We start from the raw sequence: 26,089 nt of genomic DNA, 5'->3' as shown, positions 1-26,089 counted from the left end.
ACTATAGTAATTTAAAGACTTGGTAAGAAATTAACTCTTTATTGATTATTTTTTTTAAGGTTGAATGAGCAGTATGAGCAAGCATCTGTTCACCTGTGGGACTTACTGGAAGGGAAGGAAAAACCAGTTTGTGGAACAACCTGTAAGTATAGTCTCTGTATTAAGAGATAGTGCACTGAATTTGTGCTTGAACTAAAATACAATGTCTGATATAAGAGAACTTTGGCAGTTAATTATCCTTCTGAGTTTTTAGAGCAGCTACTTTTTTTTCAGACCTGAGCTGGACTGTAACAGAATAACTTACTGAAGTGTGAACTTACTGTGTGGTGTATTTTTGTTTTTACTGATGCAGCATTACTCGGTATTTAAGCTTAGTCCGTTCCTGCTCTTTCAGCAGTATTCTGCTGCAGTTGGTGCTTAGTAGCAATTCTTTGTTTTCTGGAAACGTGTGTGTGAACAAGGAGCTTTGTCAATAATATGACCTAATATATAAACTGGCGTGGCCTTATTTAGTGTGATGTTCTGCTCCCCCTTGTCTCTGGCAAAAAGCATTCTGGTTTTGCCCTGTTTTGATTGATTAACTCTGTAAATTGGAGTGTGGTCCTTCGGATGGACTGGTTTCTTGCAGAAATGCAACTTTTCACAAATACATAGCTTCTAACATTAGACCTTAAGAAAATGGCTCTGCTAGGCAGTTGACTGTTTCTTGTATCATGGGGAATTTTTGAAGTCTCTTAATTGGAAATCAATAGGAAAGTTTTAGGGAAGAGTATCCTTTTTTGTAGGTAAAATGGCTAACAACTTTCTCCCTTTTTAAATAATTTTCAATTATCTTCGTTATGCTAAGAGTAATATTGAGCTGTTAAAAGTTTTTTTGTGTTCTCTTCATAGAAAATGGAATGAGAGTATTGCAATTATTGTCTAATCTGCTTTATTGAGGAATGATACACAGGAGATTGTAAGATATTGTGGCCTTAATGGTAATAAGATTTTCCTTGTTTGTGGCAGAATAGGAAACTTCAAATTGTTTATATTGTTGAAATGAAATTTTGTGAGGAGGTACCAGGTTAGTATTTTCTTAATTAATATTTGTTCTGCAAGAACTCAAGTCTGAAATGGTTGTGATGTTAGACCTTTGTGAGAGCCCAAAGATATGTAGCACATACTGTTTTGAAGAGGAGGGGGAAGGAGAAGGTATGGGGATAGTTTTCAGGAGAGGGCTGACGTATGTACGCTCATTGGAGACCTAGTCATTCTCTTACTGGATGAAGTTGGGCTGCGTATTGTATCTGGATCTCAGGAGGAGCTTTTAGTGATGTCGTTGGCAGCCATTGCTGGTTTGCTTTGTCTTATAATAGGGGTGAATGTTAATGTATTTCTGTGTTCTTCTCTGTGTATGTATTGATTCATTCAGTGATTATCATTTGCCAGACGTGCATTGTGAGTCTTCCATTTTGAGTCTGTTTTGGTTTTTGTTGGCCTAGATAGTCAGTAATGCTGCCTTGCCAGTGCAGCTGATTTGTTTTGGGTTAAGACACTGCAGCATTCATCTGAGGCACCGAGTGCAAGCTTGTGCTTGTTTGGCTTACAAAGGCTGTTCTGAGCTGCTTCACCTCAGGGGAAGAACCTTCATGAAGGTGGTACCTGTGGAAATGTGTTTGTACTGACAGTTGTTTTGTAAGAAATTGACTTACGGTAAGGTTTTTTAATTAGGAAATTACAAATAATCAGTTACAGTTGAAACTTCAGTGAGTTCCTAAAACTTTCCAAGCTGAAAACTAAGCAACCAGAGATTTTTGAAATAGCAGGAATAAAAGTATGGTAATTAAATTCATAAACTTTACCTCACTTTGAAGTGTTTCACAAATCTTCTGAAGAGTATTATATACTTTTTAAGTTTTTCCATGGCCTTCAGATTTTTCTGAACAGAAATTGATTATTTATTGATTTATTTAATATGACCTGGTAAGACAGGTATGACCTGGTAAGAAATTCTGTAACAGTGATCTCTGTGGACTAGCTTGGGGCAGCAACATCTTCCCAGCAAAAGGGTAATAAAATTTATGTGGGATCTTTGGGAAGGAAGGAAAGGATGATTAGGACTGAGTTACTGTTAATTTTTTAACTTCTTCCGTTTTCCTAGATAAAGCGCTAAAGGAGATTGTTGAACGTATTCTTCAAACTAGTTACTTTGATAGCACCCATAACCATCAGAACGGGTTATGTGAGGAAGAAGAGGCAGCACCCGCACCTGCAGTGGAAGATGCTGTAGCAGAAGCTGGTAGGTCCTTTGTGATGAACGTATTTGTTCGTGTTGTACTGTCTTGTCTGTTTGGATTCATCAGAATGATTAAATTGCAAATGCAGTTCTAAGCACATAAAGCACCTGTCTCTGAATTCTTCAGGTGTACTAGTGTTTTGAATAGAAATGTCATTTCTTGATCATCAGGTATACATCTAGCCAGGCAGCGTATATAGGGGCAGTCAACCATTCATTCAGCCCTGCTCTGAGCCATGAGGAAAGAAAAGCAGAGCTGTGTGCCAGAAGAGTTCTGTAAGGCTGACTCTTGCCAGCTACTTCTTTGGAGGGACCGTAATCCTTTCTAATGATCACATCATGAATGTCTTCCGTGATGTGCAAGGAGAGGCTTACAGTTCTAACTCTGGAGCATCAGCTGCATGAAGGAACAAAGTCACTTAGTAGTACTTGTTTTTGAGCACATCTTTCAGCATTTGTCTGTCCAATATGTCACTCACTAAAATAAGAACCCAGGCTAACAATGAAATTATTTAGAAGCAGGTTTATGCAAATGAAAATTATTCCCAACATCTCTTTCCTATTTTGTTTTCCTGTAGAACTTCTCATTATGATTTATAAACAAAACTTTTTTTGTCTGTAGCATTACAGTGATCTAAGATTAAAGTTCTGATTGCCTGAAGCTTTTGCATTTTTCAGTGGTTCCCACCAGTTTAATCTTTTGTTAGAAGGGAATAGTCTTTGAAGCAAAGAGTATGCTTACATACTTAAGAAACTTGAGAATATGGTACCAAACTTGAAGAAAAAAAAATCATGACCTTTTTTCCCTTTTGAGTATGTTGTGGAGAAAGTTGAAATTTCGGGTTACTGAACATAACTCTTCGTAGCAAGAATTTAATGTGTTTTTTTTTAATTCAAAACTCTGAGAATCTTTGTTACTGCTTAGTTCTCTGTTAATGTCCTGTTGTTTTTATTTTCTTCATTCTGAGACACAAGTTTCTTCTTTATCTACCTTGTAACATTAGGTTTGTTTCTGAACCGAGCAGATACTTAACTGTACAAGTCAGCAATATTGAGGCTCTAATTTCAGATCTAATCAAAATCCCATCCCCTTGAAGATGTCTGACAAGGCAACTCCTTCCTTATTGTATAGCAAGCTTCTAATATTAGGAATTAATGTCACTCAAGAGTAAATGTGTGTCCATTCATTCTTACACCTAGCTGTACTTCCTGTGTAGTAATAGTCTATAACACTTCTTTAAAGTAAATGTTTTTGATAAGTGACGACTGCAAAAATGCATCATGCTTCTTCAAAATTCCACTTTTATTGGGGGAGATTTTTTCATCTAACTTTCATCTAGGTCTGTAACATGGTTTTTGGTTTGGTGGTTTTTGGTTTGGGTTTGTTTGGTTTTGGGGTTTTTTTGTGGTTTTTTTTTTCCCCCTTTTTTTTTTTTCACAGAAATGGTGTATTTTTCTTACAGAACCTGATCCAGCAGAAGAATTTACTGAACCAACTGAAGTGGAGTCAACTGAGGTATTATTCACTGGAAAGATTGTCATTTTGTATAGCTTTAATGCCACTTACTTTTACTTTCATACCCTTTCTTATTTTTATTTTAGTATGTAAACAGACAATTCATGGCAGAGACTCAGTTCAGCAGTAGTGAGAAGGAACAGGTAGATGAGTGGACAGTTGAAACGGTTGAGGTAAGATCTTGTGTACTGCAGGTAAAATTGCAATCCCTGTTTCCGCTGACTCACAATTCATGATAGGTTTTAGTATTGCACCCCTTCTCCCCCCATATATATAAAAATACATATATTTAAGTAGGCTTGGACTTGCTACTCATTCTTCAATTACATATTTAGCTCAGGAGTACCTAAAATAAAAACTACATGGTCTGGCTAAGTTTGTGGAGAACTTGCTTTTGTTCAATAGTGGCCTGCTTGGGAAGATGGAACTTAAAAATCTTAGGCTTAAAAAGACTTAAGATTTTTTTGAAGACTTTTTTTTTTTTAAGAGAACTTTGCTGCAAATGTAGAACTTAAGTTTATCTACACAGCTGCTGATGGCATGGCATAGTTGTGTTTCACTGAGCAGTTCTGTGGAGAGGGAGCTGAAAATTAGTATCTCAACTAGTATCTGCTCCAGATTGCATATGCAGATAATTTGATGTTAAAATATGCCTGTATGTACATCTCTGCTTTCAAGAGTTACAGTGCTTCAAGTATTTAACTTTTTAGTACTTTGCAGTTGAATGATTGTTCACTTGTGATATTTGTGGTACGTTGCTATTGGGATCCATTCCCAGTTTAGTAATTTAGGCTCTAGACTTAACTACATCTACAAGTCCGTATTATTATACTAGAATTTGTGTTCTTCCTGTACTGAAAAGGACAGGTCACATGGAGTCATTCAAATGTTTGGTATGTTGGAACTTGGGTTGTATCCATCTGTTAGGAACAGGTATGAGCAGCATCTTTCAGGTGCTGGAGACTTAGTTTTTGGTTCACCTTAGCCTTCTCCAGCAGCAAATTAGAGAAGGTCAATTTTTTACACTTTCTTCCTTGGTGTCTTCAGGCTCTTTTAAGTGTAGGAGTGGGGTAAGTGTTCATTGTCTCTTCAAGTGGTGAAAAAGAGAGCAGCCATTTTGATCTGATTATCTAATCTTCCCGATTTTATATTATCTGGCTGAAATTCCTGTCTTACAGTGTTGAAGACCACAAAGAGATTTAATAATATTTGGGATGGGTGTGAGGCTTCTAGAACTAACTAGACAATTTTGCCATGTTTGTGAAAGATTTTGGTAGTATCTTGTCATAGTATTCCATTCCCTTACTTTAAAAACCCTAAAATATCACTGCTATTAATGTGATTTAAGAAAGCTCTTAAAAAAACTAAAGAAACCCTCCAAAAACACACAGTGAAGTAATGCTTGATTGGGGTATTCCTACAAGACACAGTATTTTAAAGTTAATGTTTGATTGGGTTCAATCTATCTTGAATTATACCCAAATTACATCTGTGTTTCTACCAAGTGTCCAGAGTAGCTCAGAGGTTCAGTTCTCTGTAGTTCTTAATATAAGTGGTATGGATGAAGACACGAGAGTATAAGAAATGTCCTTATGATTGAAGCCAGTTGTGCTTCCCTCTGCTCTTGAACTGTAAGACTGTGTATTGCACAGCTGAAAACTCAGATGCTTCCTCATGGGAATAACAATAATATAAAATAATTCAGGTTGTAGTTTTGTATCGGACTGATTTCAGAAACTCCTAATTTTCCACACGTCTTTACTAGTCAGCTGAATCTGGATTATATCTGCTTTGTTTTCTTAGAACAATACAAAGAATGTATACTTCAGTTCTCCTTTCTGTCCCAGTTTCTTGGACTACTTACAAATGAGCAATTTAGAAAAATTTAAAAGTTGAAGACTGCTTCTTCATCATTCAGAACCTTATTTTCTCAGATTTAACACAAAAAGGGGAAATTGAGAGTAACTGTCTTTGAAATGATTCATGCTGTTCTTGCTGGCACCAAAATCCCATTCCTCATGGGAATGCAACTGAACTGTCCTTAGGGAAGGTGACGATACACATTGTATAGAGCCTTTGTGCTGTTCAGCTCAAGGTAGTTGTGGCACTAGCATAGTAAGAGCTGTGAATGGTAGCTGTTGATTTTTGTGCTCTTCAGCTCAGGGTAGTTGTGGCATTAGTATAGTAAGAGCTGTGAATGATAGCTGTTAATTTTGGAAGCTGATAGTATTCTGAAAGAGAACATTTATGCAGAAAGTTTCCATCATTGTTTATGAAGAGGAAGGCTATCACAAACTTGTCTCTTTTTCATTAACTCTCAAGTAGATGTGATACGTTCAAGGTTTCTGTGGTATGGTATGTTTATAGTTTGAGAAGTGATGGTGTCTCACAATGATATTTCTGTATGGGCCTTCCATGAGTTTTAAACTGAAGAATTTGCTTGTGAATTTTCAAAATGTATTTGCATTTGGGTTATATGATGATTTAATTTTGGTGAAGATGTCCTTTATTGGTAATAGTGGGGGGTTTGTTTGTGGGGTTTTTTTGGTTGTTGTTTTGGTTGGAGGGGGGAGTGTTGTTGGTGGGGTTTGTTTGTTTGTCTGATTTTATTTTTTTTTAACTGCTTCATTTGTAATAAGTACCTGAATCTGCTTGTATACAAAGTTCTGTGTGTCTTAGATTATGGAAATTTGGTTGGATGGATGTGTGCGTATTTTGTGTAGAACTGGAAACTGTTCTGTGACTGCCAGAATACAAGTTCATTCTGGTTGGTTTGTGGTCTCATTAGACTTCTGGTTTTACCTTTCCTTCTTTCCTCCTTCTTTGCCCCCTGGCCTTCTCCACCCTGTCATTCTCTTCTGATTGTGTCTGGGCAGCTCTGCCTGCTGAGAAGGTCACGGGGCAGGGTGTCAGGAGGCAGGGTGTCAGAAGGTGAGCATGCAGTTTGACGAGTCAAATACTATTCTGCAGAGAGGTTCAGCTCTCCTAAAATAGAAGTTTCACCTTGCTGCTGTGCCCCCAGGATGAATGGAGATGTATGGTCGGGTAATAATCTGATTTTTGAATAATGATCCTTATATTTTAGTAGTCTCAGTACCTTTTTCATGCAGCAGACTGTTAGAAAGCTGTTAACTTTAGAACTACAGCCTGTCCGTTGGGAACTTAATACGCCAAACTTGACGTTTTTTTAGGAGGTTCATCCTACTATGATTATAATAGGTCAAAGTTCCTGGCAGTGATAATAAGACTAAAGGAATAGACCCTAAACAGTTCCTTTTGACATTAAAAAAGAGGTTCGAAGACAACAGTGTAAAGTATTAAACACCATCTGAAGTTAGTACTGTACTACTTGTGAAAAAGGAAAACATCTGCTAAAATTTTGTCCCTGTTCTGTGTTCTTGATTATTCTATCAGCTTGTTTTTTCTTGAAGATACTGAATTGTTATGAATGACTTGGACTTCATAAGTTGAGTGATAGTACTCAAATAATTGAGAACGTTTTTGATAATACTTATGTAGAAGATGAGTAACTGCTGGTTTTACCTCTCAAGTTTCACCTAGTCATCTGGCTTGGTTTTTTCCTTGACTTTCATTTTAAAGCTTCATAATGTGCCAGAGGTCTATATGTGTGCTTTAAGTAACATTTTCAGAAAAAAATTTTCCACTCACAGGGCTTAATTCTTAATTTGGAAACAGTCCATAATTTGAAGTTTGGGGACTGTGTAATACAGCAGAGCAGTTGTGCTTGTTTTCCAGTGTGGACAGCCTTAGGGTATACTTCCGTGGGGATTGTCACATTGCTTCTCTTTGGATGGCTAATAGTGGAGATTTGGATCTGAAGGGAATCTTGAAGAGGAATGTAGGTTATGGTTGTTTTTTAGTTTTGCTTAGAGGTTGGTTTAATTTTTTTTTTTAATTTAGTTTCTATTGCAGATGGCTAGGGATGTGGTCAAGGAAAGAGTCATTGGAGTTTGTGAGGCAATTGCATGTGCAGAATGTTACATACAAAAAATGTTTGTAAATCTGAGCAAGGAGTAGGCATACTGGAAGATGCTGTAGGTTTCTTTGAGAAGTTAAAAAAAATTTACAGGCTTTGAGGGTGGATAGAGGGAGTTCAAGTTTAAAGTTCAGACCTGTGATTATAGAACTGGTCTAAAATAGGACTGTTTTGTCACTTGTCGTGACTGCTGTACAAAAATCTGTCTTCTGCAGTTCTAATAAGAAACCAGATATTTTGTATAAATATTTTGAACTTTCAGGTGCATGTGTGCTAATTTATATCCTGTGCAACTGTAAGTTTAAGGCTTACCTGTTTATCTGGGAGATTATTAATAATGCAAAGCTCATGGGAATAGAGAAGCAATAGACAAGTTATTGATAATTACCTTCTTTTTAAAGGAGGGTTGTTGACATGAATGCAAATTGAAAATGGCACTTGCTGTATTACGGGAGTTGCCTTAAGAGCAAAAGCAGTTAGGAATGCGAGTGCGTTACTTTGTGCAGCTTGACTGTCCTTGTAACTATCTGTTTTCAAGCTCTTTGATCATGGTGGTTCTTAGATGCTCATGTTCAGCTTTCCTGGTTGCTCTGCTGTCTTTAAGGTGGTATTTGCAAGCATGTTGCTGTTTGTACCTTTGTTTATGTGTACCATATTGGAATATGGCTAGTAAATCTGAGCTTTCTTGCCCACTGTAAGTTGTGCTTCTGCTTCTGGGCTTCTGGTGTCGCCCCACCGTGCTGTCTGGCAATCTTCCTATCATGCAATGCTGCCTGCTGCTCTCTGAGACCATAAATCAGCTAGCTAGGGTAACACTTGAACTCGGGTCTAGATGTGGCTATGAAAATTTAAAATTTTAAAGTCTTAAGAAAGACCAAAAAATTCTGACTCTACTTATATTTACCAAAAAGGTGCGAGAAAAGAATTGTTCTCCATGTGTGCATATTTCTGAAACTTACTTTTCCCTGACTTTAAATTTCCAAATGTTGATAAATTGCTGTCTCAAATCCTGCTCTAAAAAAAGTCCCCGTCATATTGAACAAACTTTTTGTTAGCGCTGTTCTTAATGGGGAATAGAGTAGATGGAAAGCAAATAGAGCACAGTCTCTAAACTTTCTTGTCCTGTGAAGTGCTCAGATCAGTAGCTGGCCACCAGTATTGGCATGACTGTAGGAGGATGTAGTATTTTTCTTCAAGAACACTATAGTAGTTATGACCATAATGGATTGAGCAATAGCTATAAATTTCAAGAACTACTGAGTCACTTCTGTGCAGTGTTATCTTAAGCTGAAATTTCACTCGGTTGCTTGTTTCTTGTTAGGTTGTAAATTCGCTGCAGCAACAGACACAAGCTACATCTCCTCCAGTTCCTGAACCTCACACGCTCACTACCGTGGCTCAAGCAGATCCTCTTGTTAGAAGACAGCGAGTACAGGACCTTATGGCGCAGATGCAGGGCCCGTATAACTTCATGCAGGTATGATGACCCTACTGTGGTACTGTGAAGCTGGAAGCAAAGAAAATAGCACTTTCTGGCTGTCAGTCATGATGTAAAGACTCTGCTGTAGTTTATTTGAAAAATGCACTTGTCTTGCAAACCGTGTGGCGCTGTATGACAAGATCTCATCCAAAGCCCGCAAACCTGTATTGCTGTCAAAGTACAATGAGAATGTTATTTAGCTTTTCAGTCCTTGTTTGTACTAAATCGACAGAGAAGGCAGGAAGTTGTGCATCACTGGGTACTGTAGTATATGCTGCTTAAGTGAGACCAGCTGTAAAATATCCCTTCTATAAGCTAGTTCTAAATTTTATGTTATGAAAAACTTCTACAACACATGAAGAGAATACTTTTTGGGTTGCTTCTTGAAGGCTCTCCTTTAACCTCTAAAGTTAGAACAGTTAGCAATGCATTGGGAGATAATGGAATACATCAGAAAAAGCCTCTCCTCCACAAAGAAAAGAGTAGACACCTTGGTAACAAATGAGGCATACACTTCTTATGTTCCTTTTCTTGTTTCTTCCTACAAAGTGCTAATTTAGGATAAAGAATAATGACTAGATTGGTGCCTATTCTGTCTGGCTATTAAAATCTCCCTCCATTTATCTTTTTGTGAGATAAGCTCTAATTTGTATACATGGACTGAATTTTTATTGTGATAAATACATTTTGGGATTTTTAGTATCTTTATTGATTTAAAATGTATGGTAAAACCAGCAATTGTGTAACTGCGGAGTAAGTTTACGTTATTATGACCTGGCCATTTCTGTATTCTGAACGTTAATATTTTTAAAATACAGTAAATTGGATTTGCTTTTCTTATTTTTTTTCCCCAGGACTCTATGTTGGAGTTTGAGAACCAAACACTTGATCCTGCCATTGTATCTGCACAACCCATGAATCCAGCACAGAATTTGGACATGCCACAAATGGTTTGCCCTCCAGGTTTGTAATGGTAAATCCTAAACATAAATATTGGGGAAGCCTGCAAGTCATCTCTTAGAAATGCTTCAGTTACTGCTACATAGTAAAGGGGTCATCACAAGCCGTAATACAGTAAAGTGTGTTTTTCTCAGAAATGTGATTGTACTTTTGAAGCATACTGTTCGTAGACATCCAGTTCTCACTTGCTTCTAGATTTGGCTTGGAAGTGTGGGACATTTTAAACTTTTTTAAATGGACAAAATACCGTTTTGCTTAGCCTTTTGGAAATTGCTGGATTATTTTGGACAACTGGAAAAAACGTACTTTGCATGGAAATGGTAATTAGTATTTTGAGTATAGCTTTGCCATGCCAAAGGCATAATCATCTTTATGATGATGAGCTCTTAAATAACTGAATTAGAGAAGATGGTAATACTATTCTGTAAAAGGTTTGATTGTACTATGTAATAAGTGAAATTATTTTCCTTCAGTTCATGCTGAGTCAAGACTTGCCCAGCCTAATCAAGTTCCTGTGCAACCAGAAGCTACACAGGTAACATGTTTAGTAAATTGTGTTTTGGATTTTAAATTTATTTTAGTCTTGATTGATGTTATAACAGTATTTAATTCCTAACCATATGAGAAACTCAAAGCTGAAGTTCCGATTTTGGAAAATCGGTTGTCTCCATTATCTCTTCAGCATTGTCGCTTATCAGCATTACTGTATACAGTTTTTATGCTATGCAGACATTGCATGTTTTCTGTACGGAGTCTTATCAAGCATTAACCTGTTTGGAAAACTGTTGAGTCCAAGGTTGAAGTATGAGTTTATTGAGGAAACTGCATTTAGAATTAGAGGCCTCTTAACCTGAAGGGCACAAGCACGGAAGCAGTTGCAGTTTGCACTGCTCATTCTAATGGCCCAATGTGGACTTCTCGGCAGTTGTCAGTTCTTTCAGTATGTGGAGCTCACCTCAGGCTTCAAATTCGGTGTGTGGATGTGATTTTCGTTTCCACAAATTGACTTCCATGTGCCTCTGTGTTAGGCTGCCTTCACTTAAAATCTGTATCCCATTTGACAGTGGTGAATTTTAAGTGGGTTTTTTCATGATTGAGAGGAAGGACTTCATTTGGAATGCTGCTTGGCGTAGTCCTACTCTAATATAGCAGTTCAACTTGAGGTTTCTCTGTGCGTTCTGTTCGAGATGGACTAATAATTTGATATGTCAGTCTTTGCCTAGTAGTGTTCTCTGTCACGTTAAGCCATGTGTAGTAATATTTTTAATGTAGATAGAAGCAAGTTGTCCTTTATTTGCTTATTTGCGATATAAATGCCAAAACCAAAATAACTTGGTTAAAGAGCAGTCTGTATCTGTTCAAGTGGGTGTCAGACCACAAACAGATTTAATGGATTAACTATATAGTTTGTGGTGGTGTCTTTGTTCTGTTAAGGATGAGTTGCAGTTGCTTACTTAGATAATATTTTAGTACTGGAGTTGTAGAACAGTCAGAATGTGTTTGAATGCTGTTTTCAGTTGAGCTTTCCTGAAATCCCTGTTTAACTAGGATCTCTTAAACGTGCTTCTGCAATGTATAAATGATGTATTCACCTTTTCATTAAGATGCATCAGTTTCTTACTGAATTGTCTAGTGATTAAATAACTTCCTAATTTTGTATTAAGCATGTGTGGCATCTCTGAAGGACTCTGCTGGTCTCAAGTAATGAATCTGATCCCTGTAGGTGTTTGAAAAGCAAAAGAAAAATCTGGATAGATTGTATCTCATAGTGATGGTACTGTAAATTGCTTGCTTTATCTTGTCCAGATTAGGTCTGCAAGTTTTAAGTCACTCGTTTGTATAGAAACAGGAATGTGTGGGTTTTTTTTCTTGAGTTTCCTCTGTATGTAGCTGCTGAGGTGCTAGCACTCCTAGCAGTTTTGTTGTTTTGTAGGTGTAGAATATTTTTTTTTGTCAGAGAGTTCTCTCTGCATTAGCTTTTATTTTACTGTTAAATGATGTCTGTGACTTACTGCAATGGATTTTTTTCTTGTTTTCCTTACCTCAACCAATGCTGCCAACGATTCCCTTGGGGATCTTGCAAGCAGTAGCTAAACTTACCTCTTCCCTTTGGAATGTTCAACTAGGTGGTGTGAACACATCCATCAGTCGTTAACAGTTGCCTCTTAAAGTCCCCTTTAATAGCCTTAAATGCAAAGTCCTCTGCTTTGTTGGCCAGAGTTTTCACTGGACTCTGTGTAGGGGAGCAGAGGCTGTAAAATGAGCAAATTCAGCCCACTGGAACCCAGCACTTCTCTGTTTCTGTATGAGCTTGGAGTTCTTATTTAAACTTCTGTATATTTCTCTCTCTGTCTGTCTGTCTTTCCCTAGCTTTATTGTAATGGTAGTTGGGGTTGCATAACGAAATGAGGAGAATGATGTGTTTCAGTAAAAGCAAATACGTGTCCAGCTGATTCAGAAATACCCACAGAATACAATCTGGTGGGGGGTAAGGGTGTGGCATGGTAGACTATATGTAGAGATGAGGTAGTTAAACCTCTACTTGTTAAAAAGTACTTAATTTTTATTGGTTGTAAAGGTTTGCTGGAATACTTACTTTTACTAGAGCGTACCATTCATTCCAGAGTTCTCTGATACTTTTTATAAAACTGTGTGTGAGCATCAGCTGACTTTTGGAGGCTTTGGGGTTTATTTTGTCAGGTTCCCTTGGTTTCTTCTACAAGTGAGGGATATACAGCCTCCCAACCCATGTATCAGCCTTCTCACACAACAGAGCAACGGCCACAGAAAGAATCAATTGACCAGATTCAGGCAAGTCGGATTTCACAGGGGTGGGAAGGACTCTGCTTGCAGGTGTGATCAAATGTTAGTCTATGTTTCTTTGTAAATAAAGTTTCGTAATTTTTAGTTGCCTATTGATAGGGCTGCTTCAGTTCGGTTTAATTTCAAAATTTTGAGCCTGTCTGTGACCAGTAAGTCCTTCATAGTAAGATTTTTAACTTAATAGATTGTCTGTTTAGTTAGAAGTAACGTGTCAACATCAGCATATGAGCATCTGTGTTGTTGGCTTAGGAAATGTGATTTATTTTTTTACCTTGGCTACCAGTTAGCCCGGAAACTTGTTCATTTCCCCCTGTAGTTTTTTCTAGTTGTGTTTCAAGTTAAGGAGGGAGAAGACTGCCAGGTTTTTCCTCTCCCATTATGCTGTCGTGAATGAGGCTGTTCAGCTGAAGTAGAAAATACTCATTTGTTGAGGTGAACCTGAGGTGTTGTCACTTTTTTTAAAAAGTGAAGTTTTTAAGTTAAATTTTTTATATTATTCAAAAGCTGCTAAAATGTTGTTTGTTTTAATTATTAGGCTTCAATGTCACTGAATGCAGACCAGACCCCATCATCATCATCACTTCCCACTGCATCCCAGCCGCAGGTGTTCCAGGCTGGATCTAGCAAACCTTTGCATAGCAGCGGAATCAATGTTAATGCAGCTCCATTCCAATCCATGCAAACAGTAAGTAGTAAATTAATATTTAATCCCTTTATTTTGGTAGTTATTCCTTGTGTTGTTATACAAACACCGGAATCAGTCATGTAATTACATAAAATAGTCTTTGGTTATTCACATGTCTCAGATTTGCATACTTCTTTACGTGATGCGATGAGGAATTGTAAAAAATGAATTGGACCAGAGAGCTATTTTTCTAACATTATAGGTATTCAACATGAATGCACCTGTTCCTCCTGTTAATGAGCCAGAAACCCTTAAGCAGCAAAATCAGTACCAGGCCAGTTACAACCAGAGTTTCTCCAATCAGCCTCACCAAGTAGAACAATCAGATCTTCAGCAAGAACAACTCCAGACAGGTAAAGTTATTTTAGCAAAAACTAAAATGGCAATAGCTTGAGTAGAGCAGATGATCAGGCTGTGAAGTCCTAGATGATGTAGCAAAGCATGTCACACATGCTCAAATGTTCCCAATCTTGCAAGCTTTCCCCTGAACAATACCTGTTTTTTGTTACTCTGTCTCGGTTTGAATATCCAGCAGAGGGTAAAATTCAGTATATATATCTCCAACTGTTGAAAGAATTTTGCCACTTGATTCAGTTATATATGGGCTTAAAAAAAACATGAACATAAGGATTATTCTAAAGATCGAAGCAGTATAGTGGAGTACTTGCTCTGCTGATGCTAAGGTTGGATGCTCCTTAAATTTGCTTTAAAAAAAAAAAAAAGTTGTACTACTTGAGATGACGTTTTAAAAAGGAAGTAGTAAGCTAGAATTGAGAGCAAATATGGACTGCTTCTCACAGATGATGAAAGGTTCATAAAGATCTAGAACCTTTTGCTAAAATCAGTTCGACATGGTTTGAATACAGCAGGCAAAATGCTTTCCAAGTTAGCAACTTAAAAAAACAAACGGTAAAATAAAGTCTATGTACAAAGCTATTCTTCTCCTAGCATTCTCCTCACTTTCCACTGAGATTAAATTTGCAGATGCAGAGAGGGATTTTGAGTGAAGGACACAGGACAGAGATGACAAGGGTGAAGTGCTAACAACTACTGGAGGTGGAGTGGGGAAGAAGAGCCTAGTCCTTTTTCTCTATAACTGATTATGGTCTTGAATTTTGTCATCTTGCAAGCTGGGATACTGGAGAGGGTGGATGAGAAGAGGGAGAACCAAGTTTTCATTGTCTGTCTATATGTTTTTTGAGCCATATACAGCACAAGGCAGAAAGACAGTCTGGGGAATGCTGGTGTTAAAGGTGGGCCATGCAATAAATTGGAGTTTAACCACCGTGCAAAGGTGGTTAAAGGTGGGCCATGCAATGCTTAACTTAATTTAACAGCTAAGTAAATGTAACTGTTGATACACAGGAAATGCAGTGGCCTTAGAACAAAACCTTGCACGCTAATTAAACACTCAAAAGGATGATGACTTTGTGCATTCCACGAGAATTGATGGGAAGTTGAGGAGAAGGGAGGACCTATGGAAAAATCCCATAGCGCTCTGTGGCTGAGTAAAGTAGACATAAAGTTGTGCTCCCTGATGGATGATGGAGAAATCTTCCTTTCCTGCGTACGAGAGGGGCTTTATCACTTACAAATTTTCTTTTGAGATCTTGCTTCAGCATTTGGTATTAGGCTAAATTTTACAGCTGTGTTGCTCTTACATACAGAATTCCATATTTTATTACACTTACTGAGCCTATAGCCCTCGGATTGCTTTTGTAATCCACTTCATTCCTGACGATTCCTGTGAAGTGAAGATGTTGCAGCATACCTTACTTTGAAGATGTAGTCTTACTTCAAAGATATACAAGCTATCCATCCTGCTCTTACCTTTTGATTTACATGTCCTGTATAAGGAAAGGATTCCCCAGCCTGTACAGTCAAAACGGCAACTCTGTTAAAACGTTCCCACCAATCTTGCCTTAGTCGGCACAGCTACACCTAACAGAATTCAGTTAGTGGAAGCAAAGATTTCTTAGTGGCTCTCTGCCAGTTCAGAGAGGAGGGGGTTACAGAAGTGGGTTAATTTACTCATATTGTTTTTTCCAGAGTGTGTGTTGCTGATTTTTAAAGGATTTGAAATAGCACAGGAAAATTGTACCTGCATTAGGCATACTTGTTGCTGAACTTGCACTAGAGACTTCTTGACACTGACTTAAATCAACTCTACTGTTTCTGGGTTGTTTTAATATTGTGGCGTATCTGACTAGTAAACTTGATACTTAATTCTGCGGATTATTTTTGTTTGAATGGGTGAGCATTTATTGATGTGTTCAATGGTATTTTAAGCTTTGAATGTTGGGTTTGAGGAGAGTATATGTGGGAACATAAAGAAATGCAGACTTTTATATTTTATTTTTTTTTCTCCCCACTTCCAATATAGTGGTTGGTACTTACCATGGTTCCCCGGACCAGACTCATCAAGTGGCGGGTAACCACCAGCAACCTCCCCAACAGAATACTGGATTTCCACGTAACAGTCAGCCTTATTATAACAGTCGAGGAGTGTCTCGTGGTGGATCACGTGGGGCTCGTGGCTTAATGAACGGTTACAGGGGACCGGCAAATGGATTTAGAGGTAAACAGCTTTATTAAACTCTCTCATTTGACTTTTACTTACTTCTTTCTGGAAACATCGTGTCAACATACCAAGTCTTAAACGGACCTACTTGTTTTTATACTGTAGTATCTCTGTAAGGTACTTAAACTTGTAGTAAAAATTCCGTTTGCTTTAGCTGACTTAACTGAAATTTTAGGTGTTTGGTTAGGCTTCCTACTAGGATGTAAACAAAGCAGCATTTTTTTTTTCTGTTCTGTGCTGAAGGCTTAGTGTTAGTTTGATTAGGCATCTACTGCAAGTATAAGCAAACACAGAAGTATCCAACAGAATTTCACAACCATCAAATGAGGAATTTGGATGCCAATTGGTATTTAAAAAATGTTTTTTATTTCCAGTTATGGTAGAAGCAGTGTATTTTAAAGAGTTCCACGTTTCATCATATTGAGAATAGGCTGGATAATGTAGAAATACAAGAATGAAAAAGTCCAGAAGTTACTACTCTGAGGGAATTAACAGGAGCGGAGGAATAATACTGTAGTTCTGGATAAATAAGAGAACTTCCATGATTCCTGGAGATTATTATATGTGTTATATTATAACACATATACATGTTATATTATATGTGTTCCTGCCAGTGTTAGGAAGATGTGTATGTTAGAATGGGGGAGAGACGGTTTCCTTGTCAGGTGTTATGGGATTAGACTAATGGATACAGTACTGTGTTCTGTTGCCACGTTCCCTTCCTCCTGTGTGGTTGGAGGGTAGAGGAGAAGCCTGTGTAATAAAAGCACAAGTGATTGTAGTAGGGAATGCAGTGGTCGCTTCTTGTCTGCTTAAAATTGATCTGGATTCCAAGTGTTAGACCCTTGGGACTGGAGCCATCCTTGGACATGGTTCCCAGCACTCAGGAGAACCTTGGCTCAGGAGCAGCTTCTTGCTTGAGTTGGCTGTTGTGACCTTGCAGGTCACAGCTGTTACATTTAGATCCTAGTATTATGTTTAGCTCTGGATTGAATCTTACGTAAATCAAACTTCAAATTACTAGAGAAATGCATTGAATTGCTGTTTCCTCCCAGTTCTCACTAGGTCTTCATTCTTGTTTCTTGTAATAGCATTAGCACTGATGTTGCAAACATTTGCTGGACTTGCAGGAAAACGGTACTTACTAAAGGGGTTTTTTTCCTCAGGTTTAGGTAAAATGCTGTTACTGCTTTTCTTTCTATGGTAGCATAAAGTAATAGGCTATCATTTCAAAGTGAAAGACTTGTACCCTGTTCTTTAGGAGGATATGACGGCTACCGTCCTTCCTTTTCCAACACTCCAAACAGCGGTTACACGCAGCCGCAATTTAATGCTCCTCGGGATTATTCAAACTACCAGCGGGTAAGCTACTGTTATGTTGTGACAGTCTAGAAGTAGAAGAAAAAAGTACCTGTCAATGAAAGCACTCAAATCTATTAGTGAAAACTTTTCCAAGGATTTGTTTTTAATTGCTAATGAAGACAAAAGTTTCAGGTACTACTAAACAGATATTTAGAAATAGCAGAATATTAAATGGCTGGTTATAATTGGGAAACGTGTTCTGCTTGGCTGATTGGTCACTAAAGGAATTAGTCTAGTAACTAGAGCAAGATTGAATTATAAAGAACCCTCAAATACAATTATTTTTGCAGCTTTGTCAGAAACTTAAAGAACTTAAATCCATTGAAATTAACTTTCCAAACTTGTTTGGGGTTGCCTGTCTTCTGCAATGCTGATGTGTTACTCTGAAATTTGCATAGAATTTTGTTGTTCTGATGGAAGTATGCTCAGTTTGCTCAAAGCTTAGACTGACCGGAAAATGTCTAACTCTGCATATCCCCAGACAAGTATTTGTAAGCAAATGAGACAGCAGATTTTGATACTGCCGTTAGAATGTCCCTTCATTTGTTGACAGGTCCTTCAGCAAATTCATCTGTTTGACCTCTATGTAGTTTGAAAAATTTGAAAAATTTGAACACCAAGTACATCAATTCACATTTCTTATTTATATTGAACAACATACCCTGTAACTAGAGAGAGAATTTGTCATTGTATGTTTTATTATACCTGCTAGGTACTAGTAGGAGTAAATTTATTTTTCTGAGATTAATTTAAACTAATAAAATGCTATATGTTAAAGTCACAGGTGTTTTGTCAGTGCATATTGGTTTAAAAGCTCCTTATTTTATTGGCAATTAACATCCTGAAACATAACAAAATGCCCAGGTTTTATGTCGTAACTTTTTGTTTCTTTGCTTCAGGATGGATATCAGCAGAATTTCAAACGTGGCTCTGGACAAAGTGGACCTCGGGGAGCTCCTAGAGGTAATTCCTGAGTAATAGTGAATAATTGTTTTGGGCTGAATGGAAGTTTTTGGTCCAACTTCTGGAGTTTTGGATTTAAAAAGCAACGTAACTCCTTATTCAGCAGGTCACAATTGAAGAGTAAGCTTGCTTTCCTCTGACCTCACAGTTGACCCTGCTTTTGAACAGGGGTTGGACTTGGAGGACCTCTTGAGGTCCCTTCTGACTTGAATTATACTGCGATCCTTTGAACTTGTGGTAGAAGTGTAGTTGGCCATTGAATTCTTTGAAAAGAAGTTAAAACAACAATTGCTTTTAACACTTTAAATGTAGCAGAACTATTTAGTTACCTTTTATTAATGAAAACCTTAGGAAAGTGATTTTTTGGTTTTTTATGAAGTTTATCATGACTTAAGATCTGCTTACTGGGCACATTAGTAGTTTGCAAGTAAGACTTGCTTATAAAGCAGACATCTGGCTTGAGCTGGCTGTCAGCTTTCAAAATTGTGTGTTGCTCTGTTGCACTACAAGATGTTCTACTGCATCTGTTGTGGAGGTCTCTTGTTCTAAGGATACAAGACTTCCCTCCGTGCTCATCTGTTCCTTGATCCTATAGAATTGTTGCTTTTAGCTTATCGGAGGTATGTTATCCTGTAGCTTCATATGAGTGTTTGCCACATGTTCATCTGAGAAAACAAAACAAACCCCACATGCATAATGAGGCTGTAGTTGAACTTCTAAATTTTATTTTCAGCACGATTTCCACAGTTCTTTTTTTTAGTAGATTTTTGGTCATGAGACTGTCTTCTGTCTCGATACAGACATTTCCGTGAGGATCTTGAGTTACCACCAGAGCGCTTTGTCAGTGAGGACAGCTCGAGGCTGTACGTTGTACTGTCTGTGAAACCACAGTTTGGTGTGGTAGTTTGGTTTTTGAAGAGTTCTGTCCTTCACTTCTTGGTACTGAAAGCCGTGTAGTGTGGAACTGTGGCCTGAAGTTCAACGTAGTATTAGGCTGTGGTGAAACTGGACACGTATTTTATGAAGTACAACTATAATGAAGAAAAGTCTTGAGGTTTGTTGTCAGATACATGCAGGCAAACATGAGAGGGATTCCCCAAGTGACCTACAATTCTCATATACTGAGAGTGTGAGCTACAGGCAGTCTCTTTCTTAATGAAGGAAGAAAAGAATGGAAGTTAAAACATGATTAGTTAGCTCACAGTACTTACATTTAAAATACGGTAAACCAATTCCTTACATTACTGCAAAACTTGGAATTTTAGTCTTACGTTCATATCTTCATGACTTGGTTGGGTTTTTTTTTTTCCATTTTTACTTGAAGTGATTACAGTTTTGTAGTTCTGGGGAAAAAGTATTGAGATGAAGCTGAAAACTATAAAGACAGGTTATATGCTGTTTATTTTTGATTTGAAGGAGCTTTTAGAACCATATGTAGTCTAGATCCCCACCTGGGAATTCTTACCCAGTTTAGACCAGAGCTTTTAGGAATTTTTTTAAAATAACCTGACTTCATGCATAATTCAAGTGCCTTTTTGTATGTTTTCTAGGTCGTGGAGGGCCCCCAAGACCAAACAGAGGGATGCCTCAAATGAATGCTCAGCAAGTGAATTAAACAAATTCACAGGATTACATTAAACGCCAAAAACACACTGGCCAGTGTACTATACATGTTACCAGAAGAGTTATTATCTATTTGTTCTCCCTTACAGGAAGTTTGTTGTAAAGGGACTATTTTCATTACCCGTAATGACAGGACTACAGTTGCCAGCTTTATATTACCTGGATATGGAAAGGAACGAAACAACGTTTACTCTGCATGTTCTGTCCTACGCATCATCTTGAGCCTTGCACATGAGATTCAGATTCCTCACCCTTGCTAAGAGTAAAGCAAAAAAGGCAATTTTCAGGGTGATCCAATCTCCATGGTTAACTGAAGTGGCAGGAAAAAGCAAAGACTCACTTCTGACCTTTAAAAGTGATGTAACACATTTGGATAAAATCTGCAAATTCGTAAAGATTTACTGTGGCGGCAGTTGACTATACTTAATGTTCCCATGAAAGGATGGAAAAGGTGAAGTGTGGCTTGGTAGAGCAACTGCATTTCAGCTTTTTCTTACTAAATTGAAGCACCGAACAGTTAAAGATGCGTAGTGATGCATATTTCCCTAAATAGACAAATAGGCTTATAGCCAGTTTTTGACAAAGAAGCAGCACCCTTAGCTACAGCACTCCTCATCACCAGGGCCCTGTTTACTGTGGCTAAGGATTTAAGATCGCTTGCATAACTGCTAATGTAATTGTGTAATTTTTAAAAAAAAAAAAAAAAAAAAAAGAAGAAGAAAAAAGCTTTGATTTGGCACTTCAACAAAATTTTGCAACAAATGTGAGATAATCTGGATGGCCACTGTATATTTGATGTGAAGTATTTAGATATCTCTTTGAAACACTTTTAAGTTTCTTTGATAGCAATGACTTTTGTAAGGATTGGTATTCTCTATCATTCCTTATGACTTGCACATTGTCTGTCACTAATACTTGACCTTGCTGTATTATCACCTAAATAACTGATGCCGGTACTGATGGAAATCTCTAATGGATAATCATAACACTTTTGGTCACATGTCCTTTTGTCTTTCCTGCAGCCTTGAAGGTTTTAAGAAATCTCAAATGCCCGCTGCTGCTGCCCTTTTAATCGCTATCTTTTGAAAAGCACCAGTATGTGTTTGAATTGATTTCCCCTTTTAAGGGAAATGACAGCCAGCAGTTACAGTTCTAATGGTATAAGCAAGACAAATAAAACATGTTTATAAAAATTGTATCCTGGAACACTGGTTTTCAACGACTGAAACAAATTCAATGTAATGGGGTGACATTTCATAAGGTTGGGGGTTTCTTTTTCCCCCGGATAGATTCTCTTTTTCCTGAATAGATGTAAACCCTCCTCCTTTTTTTCTGATTTTATTCTAATAGCTGTGACGACTTCTGGGAAACTTTTCTTTTTATGGACTTTCCTTTTCATCAAGGCAGCAATGTATAAAAGAAATGGCATAAGACTAGGAGCTGGAAAATACCAAGTCTTATTTGAGTTGTACTGCATACTTCTGGTATAATCTTTGGAAAATCACTTGTGCCTACCTTTTGCGCACATGTACTCTCTCTGCAGTGGGGAGAATATATTGATAGCTGCCTCCATAGAGGTGTTGGTAGTTCTGTTGCATTCTATAGCACGTGCAAGAAGAAGAGTGCTATATATGTTAAGTATTGCTCATCAAATAATTCCTACCTGTGGAAAGGTGAAATTAAGGAACAGCTACATGTTGTTTAACTGTTATATGCAAAACTGAAGGCTGTTTTCACTCAGAGAGTCATTTCTACTTTGTATCACAACTGAACTTTCAGAACGTGTAGTCAGATATTTTGACGTCATGGTGAAATTATCTGAAACTCCATACAAATAGGCGGTAATATCACTTTTCCATGTTCTGTGTGAAGAGCACAAATGAGAAATGTTTTTACTGAGAGAAGATACTACACACCAGACATCTTGAAACGATGCTGATGGCTAGAAGCAGCTGTTTTAGTCAAGGCTTAGAAACATTCCGTACCAGTATACCAATATAAACTGCAGTCCGGTGAGAAGTTGCTGTTCTGTGTCTTTTTTTAGGAAGCTATTACTGAGATAATAGTCCCAACTGTTTTTTAACTGGAAAAAAATAAAGAGACAAACCTTTTAATGTTGAACTGATGTAGGAAAACAGTGAATTCTTTTTTTTAATTATTTTATTTTATTTTATTTTTTTGTGCATCGGCTTTTTAAATGGTTGGTAGAACACAAGCTATTCAGCTTTTTCCATTGCACACCAAATGCTTCTTAAATAGCTAATTGTAGTTTGACAGTGAACTTGCAGCATACTGAATTAAAGACTGCTGAATGGATCAGAACATTCCACTTAAGGTTTTGGGTTTGGTTTTGCTTTTTTTTTTTTTAACTTAAATTTATTAATGAGACATTGGGTAGTTGAGAGGCCTCTTAATTGAGATACAACTTTGTAAGCCTTTTCATGTATGAAAATGGTCTTTAGAGTAGCTGCTCTGCTGTATGCTGATAGAGGGAGATGTGTTATAATAATAACAACCGTAAAACAAGTACGTAAGTTGTGTTTAATCTGGGAATTTGCACCGACTCCTTTAAAGTCAATACATGCGTCTAATAAACAGTATACTGAAAAACTGGCTTGAGTCCCAGTATGGCACATAGATCCACTAACTGTTTTTTCTGGCCTGTTCAGGGGAGCTTTTAAGTATCTTCAGTCTGTAACTTGGCTCTGGATCTGAGTTACATCCAGATCACGAACACTCCTAGATAACGTCTTTTGAAAAAGATCATACTCTGAACAAAGGCCATTATAAGAAGTGATCATACTGAGGCGAAATGGTGGCAGTTCTGGGGTGGTTCTGCTGTAGAGGCCTTTCTGGATGCTGGGGGGGAGCTGCGTTCATTCTAGTTAGGCACTGCTTTAGGATAGCTCGGGCCTGATGCCTGTGGTTGGAAAGTGCAAGTGAGCATAACAAAGTGCTACTTCTGAGCCTGGATGTAGACCCCGCAGTTGCACTCTTCGGTGGTTTTACTTGATTCTTTTGTGAATCGGTCTTTTGGGAGCATAACAGACGACTTACAACTGCCTTCTTGCGTATACAGCTACTAAGAGGAGATAGGTTTTTATTTTGGTAGGGGCTTCATTATCTAATATTGCTAGGCTGTGATAAAGTACAGTGGTATGTGTTTGAGAAAAAGCTTCTAGCTTCAGCGTCTTACTTCCTCTTGGCTGTAATACAAGGATTCTTGAGTAAATAATTTTTAAATCGCTCGAGTTTACAGATGTTTCTATGTAACGTAACTGTCTGGGAAACTTGGATCTTTCCTACAAATCCTACAACTTAATTTTTATCTCAGAAATCATGAGCTATTGTCTCATACCTAAGGTCAATGTTGTCCTGCATTTTACTTCGATGTTCTCCCTGTATCCAGGCTGTCTTTTTAAGAACAGTTTATGAACACGACTTCCGGATTTTGCTGTGGAGGCAGTTCTAGACTTCACTTAACCCCTGTTTTCTTTCCAAGATCCTGTCTTTTGTGTATAGCAATTTAAAGCATAACATCATTCAGAGTAGCTGGAAGAGTAATGCAGATTTCTTGTTAATAGCCAGTTAATGTATTCTACTGGGACTTTACAACTCTCAGAGAACTTTGTGACCTTAAAAATATGTCTTCTCAAAATGTCCTGCCAACCTTATTTCTTAGGCAGGCAGATTCTTTGATTGGGTTACAGGTTACCTTCATCCGTGTCTTTGGAGAATGGATCAAGCTTCCTTGTTTCCCCCAAATGGCATTTGAGTAACTACTTTGGAGAGAGAAAAGTTACTGAAAAGGCTTTAACTCTAGACAAATATTGAAAAGATGAGAAATGATACTGAAAAAATGGTTAAACTTCATATGATTAAAAGCAAATAGGGCAAGACTTTGTGGCCCAGCAGAATAAGATACAAAATGAATTGCTCAGAAAAATCTTGATCTTCCTGTTCTTTTTTTGAAGTTCTGGCACTGCCTCAGCTGAGTAGTTGACTTTTCTTACCTCTTCTTTGCAAGACACATTCATTATAAATGCACATCGGAGATACAAGTGTTTGGGCTCAGTGGACAAAATTGTGCTGTATTCTTCAATTTTCTCCCATCCCCAGTCTCCTGTGGGTACGAAGGGACATGAGAACACTGCTCATTAACCAGCCCCGTTAATGAGGCTGCCAGTCACGTCTTGAAAAATAAAGATCATCCCTCTCGCTCATGCGAAACTGTTCTTGATTAACATGTATGCGAAGTTTCGAAACAGATACTTGAAGATAGAAATTCATAGCTGGAGTAGAGGCTTGTGACTATACGAAGTAGACTGTACATTTTAGTCTTTCAAATCTATGCGCCTATTTTTACAGTAGTACATCTGCCTGGAAGATGAATGAGACTAGAAGGGGTTTTAATTGCTTGAGCTGGCACCAGCTAAGTTCTGCAGATTGGGTGGGTCAGTGTTTCACCACTGATTGACTGAAAAATTGGTGTGCCTCATCTGAAGAGCAAGCAGGAAATGATCCCAAACAATAAAACTTTCCTTTTGAACTTAGAAGATTATTTTCTTATTTAAATCTGGGCTTAAATATAGTTACAATTATTGTCTGAAACTTTACTGGAAACTCAAACATTGCAAAGTTGTGTAGTTTCCTTCTAATTCTGGTTTTCTCTAAACAACAAAATTGTTAAGTTTCTTGGACTGTTCTATCATCCCGTCAGCATCTGAGCATTTGGTTGGTCTCATACTAATCTTGGCTGTCTTCTAGTTGGTGGCAGAACTTAACAGAAGGAGCTTTGATGTGAACTTTGCGAAAATTCCCTTACTTAACATCAGATTAGCATAGCTGATAGTCATGAAGGCGGCTAATCGCTTAAACTGTAATGTGTTTGTTTGGCCAATTTGTTTTTCCAGAGGGAGGGCGATGGGGAAGGTCCTTCAAACTTCCCAGATTGCAAATACTGCTTGCTTTTCCATTCCAGTGTTTTTCATCCCAGTCAGTACATTTTCCAAGAGGAAAGGTTCCATGCTTTTGAGAACCACTGCGCCTGGCTACTTAGGATTTGATGCCGCATTCAAATCATGTAATATTGAAAGAAGACATCTACACTTATTTAAGAAACTTAATGTCTCTTCCTCTATGTGAAAGCAAGCCCCTGACCCACATACATTTCTACGAAAACTTAAAAGCAGCATCTTGGATTTCTGCTTCTATTTCTACAGGGTTTCAGAAACTGGGCGTTGTTGAATTTTTGGTGTGGTATGGCAGAGTCTCTGATGAGAAACTAATGTTCTAAATGCTTTATCTAAGGGAAGAGGTGCTATTCTATTAACCACTTTCTTTGTTTTTTTGAATATAATGCAATTAAAATTATTTGTGGCTCTGTAGATCTAGCCTTAATGGAGGGAAGGAGATCTGTTTTCCAAAATCCACATCCTAAAGTCAGTTTGAGCGATGCTTAAGAGAACTGTATTGGGAAAACTTCAGTCTAACTTGACATTTTGTTCTGAATTAAATTATCGTTGTTAGCTCTTGCTGCAGTTATTAACCTGTTAGTTTTAAAAGCTAGGTTCTGTTCCCCCTCCCACTTTTTAATGTTCATAAAATAATCTGATGGGTGTAACTAGCTCAGTTCCAACTAGGGTGGCCAATTGCTCCTTTCTATAAAATGTGCTGAAATACCCAATAGTGGATCAATTTCACCCAAAGTTTTGGTGTCAAGATAAATTTTGTTAATTATCCATTAGACTTTTATTAAATGAAAATGTATTTCCTTTTTTGAAGCTATTCAATTTTAGAATAACTTTTAGTAATGCATCTA

General features: G+C 37.7%; 2 protein-coding genes across 4 annotated transcripts in view; one reads left to right on the top strand and one right to left on the bottom strand.

Annotated features, from left to right (window-relative positions):
* CAPRIN1 (cell cycle associated protein 1) overlaps positions 1-21,464 on the top strand; it is a 36,329-nt gene extending 14,865 nt beyond the window's left edge. Inside the window, exons 6-19 of one of the 3 annotated variants that reach the window (XM_075501954.1) lie at positions 60-142; positions 2,144-2,281; positions 3,742-3,794; positions 3,881-3,967; positions 9,113-9,268; positions 10,126-10,234; positions 10,705-10,766; positions 12,932-13,042; positions 13,590-13,739; positions 13,942-14,092; positions 16,123-16,317; positions 17,582-17,682; positions 18,582-18,645; positions 20,196-21,464. In XM_075501954.1, the coding sequence (XP_075358069.1) occupies positions 60-142; positions 2,144-2,281; positions 3,742-3,794; positions 3,881-3,967; positions 9,113-9,268; positions 10,126-10,234; positions 10,705-10,766; positions 12,932-13,042; positions 13,590-13,739; positions 13,942-14,092; positions 16,123-16,317; positions 17,582-17,682; positions 18,582-18,645; positions 20,196-20,260 (1,525 nt within the window). In that variant the 3' untranslated portion in view covers positions 20,261-21,464. The remainder of the gene's footprint in view (positions 1-59; positions 143-2,143; positions 2,282-3,741; positions 3,795-3,880; positions 3,968-9,112; positions 9,269-10,125; positions 10,235-10,704; positions 10,767-12,931; positions 13,043-13,589; positions 13,740-13,941; positions 14,093-16,122; positions 16,318-17,581; positions 17,683-18,581; positions 18,646-20,195) is intronic. The other 2 variants (XM_075501955.1, XM_075501956.1) reach the window with 2 other exon arrangements.
* Positions 1-26,089, bottom strand: part of CD59 (CD59 molecule (CD59 blood group)) — a 266,459-nt gene that overhangs the window by 115,991 nt on the left and 124,379 nt on the right. The window lies entirely within an intron of this gene.

This window comes from Mycteria americana, chromosome 5 (genome assembly GCF_035582795.1).
Source record: "Mycteria americana isolate JAX WOST 10 ecotype Jacksonville Zoo and Gardens chromosome 5, USCA_MyAme_1.0, whole genome shotgun sequence".
NCBI classification, from domain to species: Eukaryota; Metazoa; Chordata; class Aves; order Ciconiiformes; family Ciconiidae; genus Mycteria; species Mycteria americana.
This window is presented reverse-complemented; position numbering and strand designations above follow the sequence as displayed.